Source organism: Onychomys torridus, chromosome 10 (genome assembly GCF_903995425.1).
Source record: "Onychomys torridus chromosome 10, mOncTor1.1, whole genome shotgun sequence".
Lineage (NCBI taxonomy): Eukaryota > Metazoa > Chordata > Mammalia > Rodentia > Cricetidae > Onychomys > Onychomys torridus.
Window position 1 is genome coordinate 10,940,666 of NC_050452.1, and position 17,880 is coordinate 10,958,545.

At 46.8% G+C, this 17,880-nt stretch overlaps 1 protein-coding gene across 1 annotated transcript in view; it reads left to right on the plus strand.

The window, feature by feature from the left end:
- The first annotated feature begins 518 nt into the window (after positions 1-518).
- Positions 519-17,880, plus strand: part of Slc1a4 (solute carrier family 1 member 4) — a 29,618-nt gene continuing 12,256 nt past the window's right edge. Inside the window, exons 1-3 of the mRNA XM_036201015.1 lie at positions 519-1,345; positions 13,402-13,444; positions 15,502-15,564. Coding sequence (XP_036056908.1) covers positions 819-1,345; positions 13,402-13,444; positions 15,502-15,564 — 633 coding nt within the window. The 5' untranslated portion in view covers positions 519-818. The remainder of the gene's footprint in view (positions 1,346-13,401; positions 13,445-15,501; positions 15,565-17,880) is intronic.

A 17,880-nucleotide genomic window follows, 5' to 3' on the forward strand; every position in this document is an offset into this window, starting at 1 on the left:
AGTCGTGTGCGTGCACACAATGAGATTTCTCTCATCCACCCATCCACCCGCTCCTTTGTCTCTGCACCGAAGCAAGTTCCACCTCACGGAAGCCCACAGGACCCTTGAAAGAAAGGATTTCCCGCAGAAGGGAGGGTGGACCGTCCCTGGCACAAAGCGGGAAGGCGGGCCCCTCTCGTCCACCGGCAGAGGTGAAGAACGCCTGGGCGTTCCACACACACCCCGAGGCCTGGACGGTGCACAGCACAGAGAGGCCCCGGAGGGAGCCTCTCGGGCCGCACCTCCGCCAACACTGGGAGCCGCTCCCGTTAGCCAGGACGGAAAGCGACCCGGCGACAGGATTGGCGGACAGCCGCACGCCCCGCGGTATCCGGGAGGCCCTCCTGCCTGTCTCACACCCTTTGCAGTGCCCCAGGGAGGGCGGGAGAAGGGCGGGGCCGGGAAAGGCAGGGCACGGACCTTCAGAGCTCTGATTGGTCGTAATCCCGGGGGCGGTGCGATATGGGCGGGACGGACTCCGGCCCCTCCCTCCTTCCTGGGCTGCAGCCTCCAGCGAGCCTCCTGCGTTGCATCATCTCCAGCCAGCAGCCGCTCTGAAAGAAGGCTGGGCGCGGCACGGTCTGCTCTGCCTCGACTCCAGCCCGCAACCCACGTCTCTCTTCATCTTTCTGGAAATTGTTCCTGTAGGGACTCGCAGAGCTCCGGAGCCGCAGCTGGCGCAGGCCACTGTCTCCGCCTGATCCATTCATTGGAAGCCGGTCTTTTTTCTCTGAGTCCAAGTTCCTTGCGTGCTGCAGCTTGGAGCGGCGGGCAGCGACATGGAGAAGAGCAGCGAGACCAACGGCTACCTCGACGGCACCCAGGCAGAGCCTGCGGCCGGGCCCCGCGCGCCCGAGATGCCGGCTGGCAAAGCGCGGCGCTGCGCTGGCTTTTTTCGGCGCCACGCGCTGGTGCTGCTCACTGTGTCCGGGGTGTTGGTGGGCGCCGGCATGGGCGCGGCGCTGCGCGGGCTGCAGCTCACCCGCACTCAGGTCACCTACCTGGCCTTCCCCGGCGAGATGCTACTCCGCATGCTGCGCATGATCATCCTGCCGCTGGTGGTTTGCAGTCTGGTGTCGGGCGCCGCCTCCCTGGACGCCAGCTCCCTCGGGCGTCTGGGCAGCATCGCCGTCGCTTACTTTGGCCTCACCACGCTGAGCGCCTCTGCGCTCGCGGTCGCTTTGGCATTCATCATCAAGCCAGGGGCGGGCGCGCAGACCCTCCAGTCCAGCAGCCTGGGGCTGGAGGACTCGGCGTCTCCTCCGGTCTCCAAAGAGACGGTGGACTCTTTCCTCGACTTACTCAGGTAATGCTCTCCTCCCTGCCAAAGGAACGGTGGGAGACGCCACGTGTACTCCTATCACCTAGAGTTAATTCAGCTATTGTTGGCCTTTAACGTTAAAATATCAAAATTACGTCCAGGCTGCATGCTGGCCACACCTTTAAAGACTGGAGGCCTCAGCTTTCGGCTGGAACCAGTTTTCCGTTAGATGGGGCTATTAGTCTGCCTTCCCACTATGCTCTTAGATGTGGGTTGCTCTCATTTTTTTTTTTTAATTGTTCCCATCATGACTCTAAAATCTTCATTTTCTCCCCCTACAGTATCCCAAAGCTTCTAGCACATTGAATGACTTTTGCCTGTGGAGCCATCCAGCTTTGAGTCTGTGGCTTCTCGGCCTCTGGGCTGTGAAGGAAGTTGGCAGTTTTCTGCAGAATTGTGGATATGTCCAATAATAATAAGCCTGGAGTTAGTTATGTGGGGCACGTTGCCCAGATACATAACTGTCCCTCAGGCTTGGAACAGGTTGCTGACTTCATTAGGACCACTGCCTAGCATTGTTTATTTGTAGGAAGGTGTGCGTCTAGGGGGTTGAGAGACAAGGCCTCACTTAGGTTTGCTTGTTTTCTCACTCGGAGCCTGTATTTCATCCCCTGAGATGATACAGTGTAGTTTCCAGAGCTCACCTCTCTGTTTCTACACTATTCCAAAGTTCACACATGGTGAATCAGCAGCCTGCAGGCGTTTACTAATCTAACCGGGTTCATCAGTGAGGAGTCCAGCTGGCTCCCCTTCCCGCTCCCGGCAAAGCTCCTCGTTGATGAGAGGGTGAAAAACAGAAAACTCTGAGCCAGTGACTTACCTTTCTCCTGTTTCCATGTCTTCATTTGGAAAATGTGACAACTGTCTGCCACTTAAGAAAGAGATTGTTCATCTAAAGCAAAATGAAAAACCTGAGACGTGGTATTTGAAAAAAAAAAAAAAATCTGGTGAGAAGGACCAAAAAATTCTTGCAAACAGAGCAAGTGGAGGTCGCCTATGCGGACTTCAGTGAGAGTTTATAACCTTTGGTCCCTGCCAGGCGGCTTGATGTTCTGAGAGGTTTAAGGTTTGAGAAATAACTGTGGATGGGTTCAGAGATGAGATTATTGAAGTCCAGAGAACCTTTGGCTTGTTATATCAGGTCAGCTCCCTCAGGGAGGAAGGGCAATTAGGGGTTCCAGGATTCTCTTTTTGGAGTGGTCTGTGGCCCGGGATATTCATCTGGGCATCTCTTGGTAACTCACACAGAGCCTTAATAGTGTTCTTCCATCTCTGCAAAAGGAACTGACCAGAATTTGGGGGCTTGAGGTGTGAAATCCACTTCAGTGCCATCAGAGAACGTAACTACTGCTTTATGGCTGTGGTTTTAGTCCTTCAACTCCTGCTTTGGAAGTGAATGGTGACCCAGTGTCCTGGCTTAAGGCTCAATGTACTTGTAACTTCTCAGTGACAAGGACCACACCCATCACATCTGCATGGAAGCGCTTTCTCTGGCCTGTTAGGTGGAATAATATTTTCTGAGCCTTCTCCCAACCAGCTTCACTTAATGTAGCAGCTCACGGGTAAAGGCAGGGCAGGCAGTACAATCTTGCTTCCAACTGAGACAAAGATTGGGCATGAAAGGGTTTAGGACACTCAGGAGGCAGAGACTAGAGCATCTCCAGTTTGAGACCAGCCTGGGCTACTAGTGAAATCTTAACCAAGGGTGGGGTTTAGTTCAGTGGAAGAGTGCTTGTCTGGTGTGCTTAAGGCACTGAGTTTGACGCTCATCACCAGGGACAGGGTGGGCTTAGGAGAACAGTGGGTCTTCTGCCCCGTGGTCCTTGGCTGTTTGTCTGCTCATTCCCCAAGGCAACATGTGTAATAATGGTATTAGGTGGCTGGTCTGATGCCACTGTCTCAGAAATGTTTGCTGTGAGCAAAAGAGGAACTAAGAAGAGGAACTGCCATTCAGCCAGGTCGCTGCCCACTCCCCCACCAGGCGTTTGGATGAGGCACTTCAGTGAAGGAACGTAGGCCTGTGTCTGCTCAGATTTAGTTTGATTCCAGTAGCTTGACAGGAAACAGGTCCAGGCCACCTGAAATGCTTCTGGGGCCTAAGGAGTCTTTAGGTCAATTTTTTTTTTCTTTTCAGTTTTGTTTTGTTTTTGATCTTTTTTAAAGACAAGATTTCACACCTGGCCCTGGATGTCTTGGAACTCACTCCATAGCTCAGGCTAGCCTGGAACTTGAAAACACACGCATGCACACTATTATCAACAGCACCAGATCTGCAAGCCTCCCATCCAGCCCTTCCTCAGCTTCCATCCTTATAGGGGTGCCAAGATCTGAAAGGAGAAATCTTTGTTAACTAGCTCTGAGACAATAAACACCAGGGCCGATAAATAGTTAGCAGATATACATACCATGCCTTATCCTGTTCTGGAGTCTTTGAAGTTCCTACAGACTTTAGTAAAGAAGTTTTGAACTTAAATAAAAGGAAATCTGGAGCAACAACACCAAAAAGGAGCAAAGTTCACTATTTTATATCCTCCTATAGACTGGGGAAATGCATACCATCCTTGACAATAGATCAGAAGGACAAGCAGCACTGATGTATACAGAAGAAACGTTTTTGAAGTGTTTCATGCAGAGCTGTGGGTCTGAAGCACCCCAGCTGAGCTCTCCATTTGCCAGTCCATATACACCTCACACCTGTTTTCCTGTTTAAGTGATGTATCCAGAGATTCATAGTGTACTGTGAGGGCTTGTCCGTCCACTCTGTCCAAGTTTGGTCAGAGTGACTGAATCTCTGGCCCATGGTAAGACATACTTTTTATATTATGGCAACTACATATACACATTCCCCGGACTCACATACACAGGTCACAGCAAGTTACAACAAACACTGTTTTCAGTGTGGTACATAATCACTTCTAAAATGCTGATAAAGCCAATCAATTGACTTTTGTGGCCAACTCACGTGTGAGACACTTTGGTCTAATGCATAAACAGTGTTCAGTAATGCAAGTAAACTGGGATCTAACAACAGAAAGAAGAGGTAGATGGAAAACTAGATAAGGGAAGAGTCCCGGGGTTAGAAACAGCTGGACGTGATGATGCATGTCTGTAACTCCAGCCCTTGGAAAGTAGAGACAGGGGGATTGGCTACATGAAACCGTATCTCACAAACCAAACACCCTCTCTCTGCTCAGGTAAGTCTAGGGATGAGTCCAGAAAGACTATTTGGTATTTCAGATTCTTAGGACTGCATGTATGTGCTGCCCAGTAGGGATATACACTAATTGTGTGTAGTTATTTAAATGAAATTAGGGCCAGGAATATAGCTCAGTTGGTAGAGGGCTTGCCTGGAACACACAAGGCCCTGGTTGATCCCTGCACTTGGAAGGAGCAAAAGTCTAGGCCATCCTTAACTACATAGTCGAGGCTAGCCTGGGGATACATGAGATCCTGTCCCAAAATAGAATAATAAATTTACTTTAAAAGTAAGTCAAAATTTCATTTCCTCAGTTGCATTGTTAACTGATTATCAATGTCTAGTCTGGGTGTTTCCAGGTTATTGGCCTCTTATTTGAGGAATTAAAATAAAGAGTTATACTGATCTACAAAGTAGCAAGGAAACTTTATTCAAAAGCCAAGTGATACTACCTATCAGAAAGAAAACAGGAGGCCACATGAGTGAGGTTCCTCAAGGGCCCACTTACTGTTTGAGACTTCCTTTGGTGGGATTCAAGAGAAAGAAGAGGGGCCTGAAAAGAAAGCCAGCAGGTCAGAGCTCACTGAACTCTTGAAGAGTACCCAATTTGGTTCCCAGTATCCATACAGTAGCCTCCAGCCATCCGTTACTCCTGGTTTAGGGGATCCAATACCCTCTTCTGGCCTCTTCAGGTAGCAGGCACACATATGGTACACAACATACAGACAAAACACCCATGCATGTAAAATATATTAATAAATAAAATAGAGGAGTTTGGTTGCTAAGGTGTGTAGCATGGGTGGTTGGTTCTGTTTTGACTGATAGTCTTTTGATTGACACTAATGGATGGCACTTGGGGCTATTATGAATAATGCTATGTAAACCTTTCTTCGCTGTGCATATTCTTTTTCTATTATATATCTAATTTTAATAATATGCATTCCCAATTAAGCATAGATATAAGATGGTAAATAGTTTTTCCCCTAAAAAATTCATGCAGAGGACACAGTTTGTCTTATGCTTATGCACATAAGCTAGTTCCGGAGAGACTGGCCCTCTGGCTCTTACAGGACGTGTGTTGAAAATACATTTGAATTTTTACTGTTTGTGTTTGATGTTCATGGAGGGGAGGAGAAACTTAGTCCTTGTTTGCAGCGGAATGTGGTGTAGCTTGATGCAGGTGGAAAAGGACTCGGGTTGCTAACCATTGCCAGGTGCATTGTTCAGAGGAGTGTGTGTACACAGGCTGTGCAGGTAAAGGGCCTGGTTGCCCGGTGCATTCTTAGCAGACGGAAGTGTGCATAGCCCACTCAGGTGGAGCTCCAGATTGCAAAGCTGTGCTTGCCTGCTTCTGAATAGGTCCAGGAGCCACAGTCACCATCGGGCAATACACATGCTAATACTTCTACGGGACAGGTCTGGTCCAGGCGAAGCACAAAGGGAAGAGGGCCAACTTTATGATGCTGGGTCCTGGGAGGGTGAAACATCACCTTCAGCATCCTTTCCCACTCGGTGTCTCTATGTGGAAAGCCCACGGAGCTGAGAAAGTGCCTACAGGCAAAGCTCTGAAGGAAGCTGCTTGCCTGGCAAGCAGCTGCTGCTGGAGTTCAGGAGTGCTCGGGCTAAAATAAGTATCTGTTGGAAAACCAAAGGAGAGTCAGAGAATTGTGCTTTTCCCCTGCAGCCCCAGCTCCGTCCCTGGGAGGTCCCTGGTAGCCAACAGGAGAGACACCCTCCAACTCCTGGGAGGTAGCAACCAGGGCACTGAATGAAAGAAGTAGATTTTAGGTGGGTCCTGTGATGGTTAATCTTGATTGTCAACTTAAGTAGGTTGAGAAAAACCTAGGAAATGAGCGGGGCATGCTCCTAAATGTGGCTGTACGAAAGTTTCTGGAGGTGGTTAGATCATGAGGTTTCTGACATAAGCAATGGTTTGATTCACCGATGGACTTGAAATCTGAATGGACTATTAGTGGGTGGTGGACCTGGCTGGGGAAGCAGATCACAGCAGTCAGTATTCTCAGGGGCCGTATCTTGCCGCTCCCTGGAGCTCCTCCACTGTTTCCTGTCCGCTCTGATGTGGTTGCTCCACCATGCCCTCCCGACTGTGAAACACCGAACCTTAGGGAACCTTGGCATCAGTAAATAATTCCTCCCTTCAAGTTCTTCTCTCGTGTAGTGTAGACACAGCTTCGAGGGAGCTACCACACCTCCCGAGGGCTTGAGATCTGTGCTGTAGCTGACCTCTGGCCGTCCTGTTGACTGTGGGTATTCTTTCACTGTAGAATCTCTTCAGTTGTTGCTGAGCCTTTTTGACTTTGTTTGACCACAAATGTAACCCAGGATGACCTTGACTTTCTGATCCTCCACCACTACCTCCCGAGCACTAGGATTACAGGCCTTTCTTTTCTTGTCTTTTTCTTTTTTTTTTTTTTACTGTTTATGAACAGTTTTAAGGTATGGTTTATATGCAGTGAAAGGTACCCATGGCAAGCATACAGTTTTGTGAACTTCGAGACGTGAGTAGCCACCGCCCAAATCAACTGAATGAAGTTATCCTCGCTCGCTCATATGTGTTCATTGTTTTCCTTCCTGGGCCTTGGACATCTGGCTTTTTTAAAATAACCGTTAGTCTTATTTTCTAGAGTGTCCTACCAGCGTGCTCATTCAGTGTGTCTTTGCTTTGGCTTCGTTTGCTCAGGACAGTGCTGTTGAGACGCTCTGTGTGGTTGTGTTTATCAGTCGGGTTTTTCACTGCCAACTGTCGCTGCTCGGTATTGATTTACCACGGTCTGCTCATTCATCTGTGAGGGACACGGTGGTTGGGCCTTTATGAATGGTGCTGTCATGCGTACAGATCCTCTTGCAGATACTTATTTCCATTTCTCTCAGGCACGTATCTAGGCATAGAAGTGCTAAATCATGGGGAATGTATTTTAACTTTTATCGCGGACCGCCAAAACACCCTACGTCCTTTTGAACTTGACCCTTTTTCTTGGGGGCAGTGTATCAGGAGTTGTTCTTTTGCCTTAGGTATTGTGTGCAGCCCTTTGCCTTTGTTGAAGCTCTTTGAGGGTCTTGAGATGAACTCCGTGTTAGGGTCCATTCTAGAGGAAATGATACAGGGTTAGGACTCATGAGTAAGAGATTAGACCGAGAAGAGAAGGATTCAAACCACGAGGTGTGCTCCTTGTAAGAGCGTCTATTTCTGAGCTGTGAGTGAAAGGCTGCTCACATAGTAGGGAAGCAGTTAGCCCTGAGAATATGAAGCATTTACAGGGCAAATTATTCCCTGTGGGGAAGATTTTCCTAGTTAGAGTTTCTATTGCTGTGACGAAACACCATGACCAAAGCAACTTGGAGAGGAAAGGGTTTATGTGGTTTACACTTCCACATCACTGTTCATCACTGAAGGAAGTCAGGACAGGAACTCAAACAGGGCAGGATCCTAAACAGGCAGGAACCTGGGGGCAGGAACTAATGCAGAGGCCATGGAGGAGTTTCTTGAACCACCAGCCCACATAACAGGCTGGGCCCTTCCCTAACAACCACTAATGAAGAAAATGCCCTATGGCAGGATCTTAGGGAAGCAATTCCTAACTGAGGTGCCTCCTTTCAGATGACACTAGCTCCGTGGTTCTCAACCTTCCTGAGACCCTTTAATACAGTTCCTCATGTTGTAATAACTCCAACCATAAAAATGTTTTTATTGCTACTGTTATGAATGGTGATGTCAGTACCTATGGTTTCCGGTGGTCTTAGGTGACCCCCTGTGAAAGGTTGAGAATCGCTGGTCCAGCTTGTGTCAAGTTGACATAAAGCTAGTGCGGACTGAGGCTGGAGAGTTTCCAGCCTGGCAGTTTCCACCTCTCTGTCCTCACAGAAGGAGAACCCTCTGGCCAACTGGGTCTGGGAACTGAGAATTGGCAAGTAGTGGGTAAAGACGGGGAAGGCTGGCATGGGCTCTCTTACTGGTCCTGAGGAGATTAGCAAACAGACGCAGATGCCAGACCTAGTCTCAAGATGGAGATGGGATAGGAAGTTGTTTTGTAATGGAAAGAAGGCAAATGTATTGCTATTCGCAGATATACCAAAGACTACCCAATTTAGGTTGCTAGCTTATCTTTCAAAAATTTTTTTTGAAAAGGGGGTTTTATGTAGCCCAGGCCAGTCTTAAACTCATGATCTAGCCAATGATGACTTTGAACTTCTGATCCTCCTGCCTCCACCTCCCAAGGGCTTGGATTATAGGTATGTGCCTGGTTTAAGTGGTGCTGGAGACCAAATCCAGTTCATACATGCTATCAACTGAGCCACACCTCCAATCCACATCTGCCTGCTTAAAGAAAATATGCCCATGGTGAGAATTTATCACAATTTTCAACAGTTATTTCAGCCAAGAATCACCATTTTTCTGCTCTCATGTAGGTATATACTTGCTGGATCTTTAGGATGTAGAAAGCAAAATTCAGGTTTCGTAGACCAGTAGGAGTGGGGAGGCTGTAAATGCTGGCTGCCGTCCGGAAGCACAGTGAGAGTGCTAACGGAGTTTGGGGTTTGCTTTCCATCTCATCTGTACTGTTGGGTTGTGTATTAGCTATCCAGTACCACATAACAAATGACTTGGATATAGCGGCTTCAACCCCCAGACCGGTATAATCACAGGGATGTCAGGGAAGAATCTTGGCATTCGGCTCCAATCTGTTAGAGGACTGTAGTCAGGCCTCAGCCAGGGCTGGGCTCTCATCTGAAGGCTCATCTACAGAAGACTTTGGAAGCTGTTGGTAGAATTTAGCTCTTTGAGGTTTGGACTTGGAGCCATGGTTCCTACTTGCTGTTGGCTGGAGGCCATCCTCAGTTCCTCATCAAGTGGGGCTTCCCAGAATAGCTGCTTCCTTTGTTCAAGTGTGTGAGCCCAGATGACTGTCAGGAGAGTGTGCTAAGAGGATGGGAAGCTCCAGGGTTAGCTAACCAAATGTGGAAGGAATGACCCCTCACTTTCAGAGCATAGCAATTATGAGCAAGTCATCAACCCGATCACACAAGGAAAGGGGATTGTGCAAAACCCAATACCAGGAGGCTATCTTAGGTTGGGTTGTAACCACACTTGCCTACCTCAGAACCCCAATGCTGTATATTGTGTGTGTGCGTGTGCGTGCGTGCGTGCATGCGTGTGTGTGTGTGTGTGTGTGTGTGTGTGTGTGTGTGTGTTGTTTGCTAACTGAACAGCCTATCTTAGTTTCTTTTCCTGTTGCTGTGATGAAATACTCTAACAAAAGCAACTTACAGGAGACAGTTTGTTTTGGCTCACAGTTCAAGGTAGAGTCTACCAAGGTGGGAGGAGCTTGCATAGCCGGGTGCATTACATCCACATCAGAAAACAGAATGGTGAACTGTATGTGTGTTGAGATCGCTTTCTCTTTCTACTCAGTCCAGATCCCCAAGCCCAGGGAATTGTTCTGTCCACCTTTAGGCTGTGCCTTCCCTCCTCAATTAACCAAATTAAGATAATCCCTTAAATCAAAGGCCAGAGGCTTATCTCTCAGGTGCTCCTAGATTCCGCCAAGTTGATAATTAACTTACCATCTCAACTACAGGAGTGTCTTAGTTAGGGTTACTATTGCTGTGAAGAGAAATCGTGACCAAGGCAATTCTTATTAAAAAAAAAAACCATTTCATTGGAACTGGTTTACAGCTCAGAGGTTTAGTCCAAGATCATCATGGCAGGAAGCATGGTGGCATATAGACAGACATGGGGCTGGAGAAGGAGCTGAGAATTCTGCACCTTGATCTGCAGGCAACAAAAGGAGACTGTATCACATAGGGCGCAGCTTGAGCATATGAGACCTCAAAGCCCTGCAGAATGAGATAGGGGAGGGAATGGGATGGGAAACTATGGTCCAGATGTAAAATAAATTAATTTAATTTTTAAAAAAAGACCTCAAAGCTCACCTCCACAGTGACACACTTCTTCCAACAAGCACACACCTCCTAATAGTGCCACTCCCTATGGGCTAAGCATTCAAATACGTGAGTCCATGGGGACCATTCCTACTCACACCACCACAGGAGTAAGAATTGGTGGGAAAGGCCAGCACCAGGATCTGTGTAATGATGACCCTGAGCCTTTCATCCTTCCAGACTTCTTGTTCCTGCTGGAAGTACATAGTATATTTATATTTACAAGCTGCTGCAGTATAGTAGCTTGTAAATCAACACCAGCATCCTACACAGAGCCTGGCTCCAAAGAGGATATTCCAAGCACTTGGGAGGCAGAGGCAGATTGACCTCTCTGAGTTTAAGGCCAGCTTAGTCTATATGAGATATCTTAAAAAAAAAAAAAAAAAAGGCATCAATAAAAATTGTTTGCCTGAATAGATTTTGGACTTATTCTTTTGAAAACTCATTCATTTATTTAATCTGTGTGTGGGTGTATGTGTGTGTGTGTGTGTGTGTGTGTGTGTGTGTGTGTGTGTACATGAACACCAGAAATCAAAACCAGGCATTTTTCTCCTCAATCATGCCCCACTTTTTTGTTTGTGTGTTTGTTTTGAGACGGGGTCCCGCTATGTAGCCCTGGCTGTTCTGAAACTTGCTCTGCAGACCAGGCTGGCCTCAAACTCACAGTGATCCACCTGCCTCTACCTCCCAGGTGCTGGGATCAAAGGCGTGTGCTACCAGGCCTGGCTGCTCTGGTCTCAGGCCCCAGTTGCTCCCGGCTTTTATGTTGGTCCCTGGGAACTGATTCAGGCCCTCAGGCTTCAGCCACTGGCACATTACTAACTGATCCATTTTCCTCAACCTCTGCTGCCTTTTTTAATAACAAATACTTTATGATAACTTTCATCCAAATATAAAATCATTTTCTATACATGTATTTTAAAACATCAAAATGACTTTACTATATAAAAGATAAAAGGAGAATAATTACAATAAAATGTTATTATTTTATGTGTATTGGTGTTTTGCCTGCATATATATCTGTGCACCACATGTGTGAGTTACAGAAGGTTGTGAACTGCCATGTGGGTACTGAGAAAGTCTGGTCGTCTGGAAGAGCAATTAGTGCTCTTAGCCACTAAACCATCTCTCCAGCCACCTAAAAGTGAGTTTTACTATATAAATGCAGAGCTGGAGAGATGGTCAGTGGTTAAAGTGATTGTTGTGGATCATGAGGACCAGAGTTTGGTTCTCAGCACTCATGGAACAAACCAGGCACTCCACATGTGCCTTTAACCGCAGCTCTGAGGAGGAGGAGAGAGAGAATTGCTGGGATTCGCTTGCTCCAGATTTAGTGAGAAGCCTTATCTTACAAAAATAAGATGGTGAATGATTTAGGAGACCTGACTTCAGCCTCTGGTGTCAACATGCATGATCATAGTGCACATTCATACAAGCATGCTGAGTGAGCATGCACACTAACACAGTGCACACTCATACAAGCATGTGGAATGAGCATGCACACAAACAGTGCACATTCATACATGTAGGCTGAGTGAGTATGCACACTAACACAGTTGCACGCTCATACAAGCATGCTGAGTGAGAATGTACACAAATACGACCACAGTGCACACTCATACAAGTATGCCAAGTGAGCATGTACCCAACTACAGATAACTAAACGAGTCTTTAAAAAATGTGTAAATTCAAAACAATAATATGTCAATTCTCTAAACCACAGAGGTTGGATCCTCCTTTCTGACTTAGAGTCATTGCTCACCAGACTTGCTTGAACTTCAAAAGGGAGGTCTCCAATCTTAGATTTCCCATTAGTGCTGCAGTTTTTTTAGCAAGATGAGTAATTCTTGGAAACTTTCAAAACAAAACAAACCATTATCCCATAATTTACATAGTAGTTGTATTCCTGGAAATTTGAATGTGTGTTCAAATTGTTAAAAAACAATCTTTTGGTTGGAGTTAGTCCAGGCTTAGGTAGTTATAAATAAGACTATTGTCATGCTGAACACTGGGGACTCTAAGGGTTTTGAGAAAGTTAGTTATAGAGAATTTTGTTGTACTTGCCAGGACAAATTTCTGGACCCTGGTAGCCTCCCTTCCAAAATCTCTCAGTTCCATAAACGGATCTGAATTACTGTCACAACAACAAAAGCTGGTTGAGCAGGTGTGGTGATGCACACCTATGATTCCAGCCCTTGGGGAGCCCAGGAAGGAAGATGGAGGGTTTAAAGTCAGCCTGGACTACACAGTAAACTTCGTTTGTGTTCGTAATGCTGGCTGTTGCCGAGGACTAGCGTTCAGTTCCCAGGCCCGCATCAGATGTCCCGCTGTGACAACAGCCTCCAGGATCCAGCGCCCTTGTTTGACCTCTGAGTGCCTGCACACGTGCATGCATGCCTGAGAGCGCACACGAACACACACGAATAATAAAAGTAAATATTGGTGTTGTTCTTTGAGACAGGGTTTCTCTGTGTAGCTCTGGCTGTCATAGAACTCGCTCTGTAGACCAGGCTGGCCTTGGACTCTCAGAGATGGGCCTGCCTCTGCCTCCCAAGTGTTGGGATTAAAGGTGTGCACCACCACCGCCATGGCATAAAAGTAAATCTTAAACAACAACAAAAACCCAAACTTGTGATACATAGAAGTTCAGCATCATATCTGCTCCATAGAGATACTATGAATTTTTAAAGAATGAGCTGGGGGTATATGGCAATGATAGCACACTTGGCTACTATGTGCAGAGCCCCTCCCAGGTTATCAGACCTCAGTACTAAACAAAACAAAAACAACCCCCCCCCAAAAAAAAAAACAAAAAAGAAAAAGAAAAAACCAAAACTAACAAACTTAGAACCCAGCCCTGACAAAATGCTTTCTTTTTCAACAGGAACCTGTTTCCTTCCAATCTTGTGGTTGCAGCATTCTCTACGGTAAGGTTTGATACTTTTCAAACACATGAGACTTGAATGGAGAACTGTGTGAATCGGTGCCCCAGAGTTTGATAACGTACAATAAGGACAGATCCTAGTGTAGCCCATCCCCAAATCCTTCAGGAATGAGGCTTGTTAAGAGAAATGGTCCTGAAATCAGGATCAGGCCTCAAAGAGAGAAGAGCACTATACAAAAAAAAAAAAAAAAAAAAAAAAGGTACAATATGTGTTAGAGCCAAAGGGTGTGGCCATGAAGGGAGGCTTCCCTGAGAAACCTGGAGAAGGAAGATGGGGGGCACCATGAGCGTGAGTGGGGAGCCCAGAGGAGCCTCTTCACAGACGTTCCAGGGCAACCCAATCTTGTTATAAACAAACATTAGAGTCAGTTTTTATAGATGGATATATGGAACAAAATTTTAAAAAGTGACAAAACTCCAAAATGTAGAAAGGGGGTTCCCAAATCCTTCTACAGCATTTAGAAAGCGCCCTCAAACCATTGTTTGGAGAATGTCTCAAACATTGTAGAATTATTATTAGAAATAATACTTTTGTTTGGATGTACAACTCCGTAGAGTTACCTCTCGTTCACATTTTGGTGTACTTCCTTCAGACGTGCTCTCTCTTTTGTGAGTATACAGACAGTCTGTACTTATCTATTTTATTCTGTGTGGATGAGTGTTCTGCATGTGGCCAGGAAAGGGCATTGGATCCCTTGGAGTTACAGATGGTTGTGAGCTGCCATGTGGATGCTGGGAACTGAATCAGGAGCCTCTGGAAGAACGGCCAGTGCTCTGGCCATTTCTCTAGCCCCTGGGAATGCACAGTTTTTAAACATGATTATGCAAATGTATTGCTACCATGCAGACATATACAGCTATGCTTTATGACCTGCTTTTTCTATGGCAGCATATTACAAACATTGTTCCATGTGGGTAAATTTCTTTTCACCTAGAAGTTGGTGGCTGTGAGAATATAACACACTTTTCTTCGGACGATGCCCTGTTAATGGGTATTCAGGTTGGTTAGAGATTTCCCCCTCTTTAAGCAATGTGGAAAAGAAGGTCCTCCAGCCACTCTTCACACAGAACATGAGTAGACAGATCTAGGTGAATGATTGCTTTTTATGGGAAAAAGAAAACTTTCTTACAACAGTTTTTGTTTTGCATATTTTTTGCACAGGAAAAAAAAACACCTATTTTGCATTTTTAACCTACATGTAAGCATAGGAATGCCTTGTATATATAATGTGAGGTAGAGAAAAAAATAGTTACATAGAGCTTTTTCTGCTTGTCACAAAAGGGATGAGGTGGGGTTGGTTTCCTGCCACCCCGTGATGGCACAGTGCCTCTCTGAAACTTTGATACGGTTGAGAGAAGTCGAAGCTCATCAAACATGGGCATAAGTAGGCGCTCAGGTCTGTACTGTGTGGACACCTGACAGTTCTGGGCCCCACGACCTCGGTGGCTCCAGCAGAGCCCACTCGGTAGCAGGGACAGGGATGCGGCGTGCACCATGCAAAGGTGAGTCTAGACAACCAGGAGTAGGACCAAGGCCCAGGAGACTGGCCAGCAGACACTGCCTTGCCTTGAGTCCCTCCTCTAGAGATCACAGCTCAAGGCAGGTTAGAAACATTGCCAAGAGCAGCCACACGGGTCATTCTGGAGCACAGTGGAGCATAAATGGAGGAACTGTGATGGATTTTGACTTTCTGGAATTTGTGCCAAACTTCTTCAAATAATCTGAAGCATGAGCTGTTGGAGTACCAAACTATCAGCAGGAAACTGTGCGCATCTTCTTTAACCTTTGCCCAAGGAACAGGTGGAAATTCTTGGGTCCCTAAATAGCCCAAAAGTTTCTGGAAGGGCTTGCTGCCTTGGTGTTAGTGTAACTTTCACGCAGGTTTCAGAGGGCAGTGTCAGGCCAGCCAAGTGCAGCCTGCCCAGCACACTCACTGAATGGCAGCAGTAGAATGCCCTCCCCTGTCCCCAGTGCCTCTGGGGACAGGGAGTCCTTAGGCCTGCTGCTCACTGATGGTGGGTTTTCTTCCCTTTTATCAGTCAGCTACCAGTTACACGGTGGTGAGCCATAACACCAGCTCCGGGAACATGACCTACGAGAAGGTAAGGTTCTCCAGAAGATCACAAAAGTGTGTGAAAGCAAACCAGCTTCCTTGATAAAGCATGTCCACAGTGTGTCTTTCACTTACTGCGAATGGAGACTGGGGGGTTCTGAGTGGAATGTTTAAAGTCTCCAGGTTAGGTTGGCTCCTTCCCACCATGGCCAAATGCCAGAGTCTGGAGCATGGAAATCTTCAGAGGTCTATAAGCAATTTCATAACTCCTTCTCTACTATGCAATGGGAGGGTGACTCAGGATACACACAGAACTTGAAAAAAAAGTAAACACGGGAGAAATAAAAATAACATATAATAACCCAAGGTATGTTTTACCATGTTAATGGACAATTATAGAAGATATAACAAAGTTTTTGTATATTTCCATCTACTTGGAATTAATAAATGGATTTAAAAAACAGTGCGGTCTGGTACTGATAGACACTGTTGTGACCCTCAAGTTCTGTCAAACATGGCATCCCTGGCTGCTCTGGCTTCCCCGATGGAAGTGCAAGCAACCCATGGGTATCCCCCGGCTGATGTCCCCCTGTTCTCATGGTAAATTCAAGAATGTCAGCTCTTTAGCAGAGGAGATGTGTGGCCTTGTCAGTTCCGGGCTTCTTTTTTAAAGACACAAGTAGAATTAGTCTTGTCTCCAAGGGTGGGACGCTGCTGGTGGAATTAACCAGGAACCTAAGGACACGCAAGAGGCTCCAGCCCTCACCTGTGGCTCTCTGCCATGCCTGCTTTGATCTCCTGTGATAACTTGCCATGGGTGCAAACCTAGCCTTTTATTGATTGAATCATTAAGTCAGTAAACAGTGACATTTGGCAGCTGCTGGGTGCCAGACTCAGGTGGTACTCACCCTCAACAAAGCCCTGCCCTGGTAGAGCTCATTCTGATGAAAGGGACCACAGAACAAATGCATCCGCTTAGGAGAAAATAGAAACAGAGCATGTAAACAGGCAGAGAAAGAACATGCATGTGCTAGACAGTGATGGCAGCTTAGCCTCGGTGAGCAGGGAGTCCTTCCCATAAGCCCAAGGGGGAGATATAAGACAATCTGGATAGAATGATTCATGTAATGGGAGCAGATTATGCAAAGACATAACACCACCCTGGCTGTGTCTAGGCTTTCCTGACCCTGTCAAACTTACTGTCCATCCCAGCATGCTTCACCCCACCTGCCGCCAGCTTCCCCCACAGAAAAGACTCATCTCATTGGTTGCTCTGGCAGGCCAGAAAGTCCGTTCCTTAGCTGGAATTACCTGATCTCAAATACCACATCTTGGACTGACAGGCCTTCTGAAACCAACATTTGACAATAGATGAATCGCCTGGTTGTATTGATTCTCCTATCAGTCCCAGCTAGGGCTCTGGACATGGACCAAAGAATGAGTTGGTACTCTCAGGTCAGGACCCGGTGCTTGCCAGGCAGCCCATAGGTCCTGGTAGTGTTATATATACATACATATATAGTATAAACAGTGTATGGTGGGTGTCTTCCTGTACTTCAGCATTACGAGTAGATTTGAGATGTTTCTTAATGAAAAATTAGGAGGAAATGACAGAGCCACCTGTCCATCCTTACGACACGTTTGCATTCACAAGCTTCATGTGAGTTGTACCCTTCACTCAGATGTGTGCAGTTAACCTGGGAATTAGTGCAATCTATTGAAAGTATACTTACAGAAAATTTAGGTGTCTATGTAGCAGATGCTGGGCCACAGCCTAGCTTTGTGACAGCTAGCAGGGATAAGGACCTGGGAACTGTGTAGCCCAGGAACTCCCCTGCTGCCCTGGGCTGTCACAGGAAAGAGGAGTGGCGCAGCCCTCCACCCAGCTCACACTCCTTTCCATCCGCGGGCTGGAGGGCTCGCGACTCGACCAGCCTTTCCTTACAGGAAAAGGCCTATTAAAAACTAGTTGAGGGACAGGTGAGATGACCCCACCGCTAAGTCAGTTGCTGCCAGGTTCTGATGCCCCAAGTTTGATCTGTGGGGCCCACTGTGCAAGGAGAGAACTGGCTCCTCTTCCTTGTCCTCTGACCTCCGTGTGTGTGCCTAGACACACGGGTACTGTGCCATATGTGTGTGCACACAATCGTGCATATAATAAATGAATACATTTGAATTGCTTTTTGGTTTTGTTTTTGTGTTCCAAGACAGGGTTTCTCTGTATAACAGTCCTGGCTGTCCTCGAACTCACTCTGTACACCAGGCTGGCCTTGAACTTACAGAGATCCACCTGCCTCTGCCTCCCAAATGCTGGGATTAAAGGTTTGTGCCGCCACCACCTGGCAAATAAATGTAATTTTCTTAA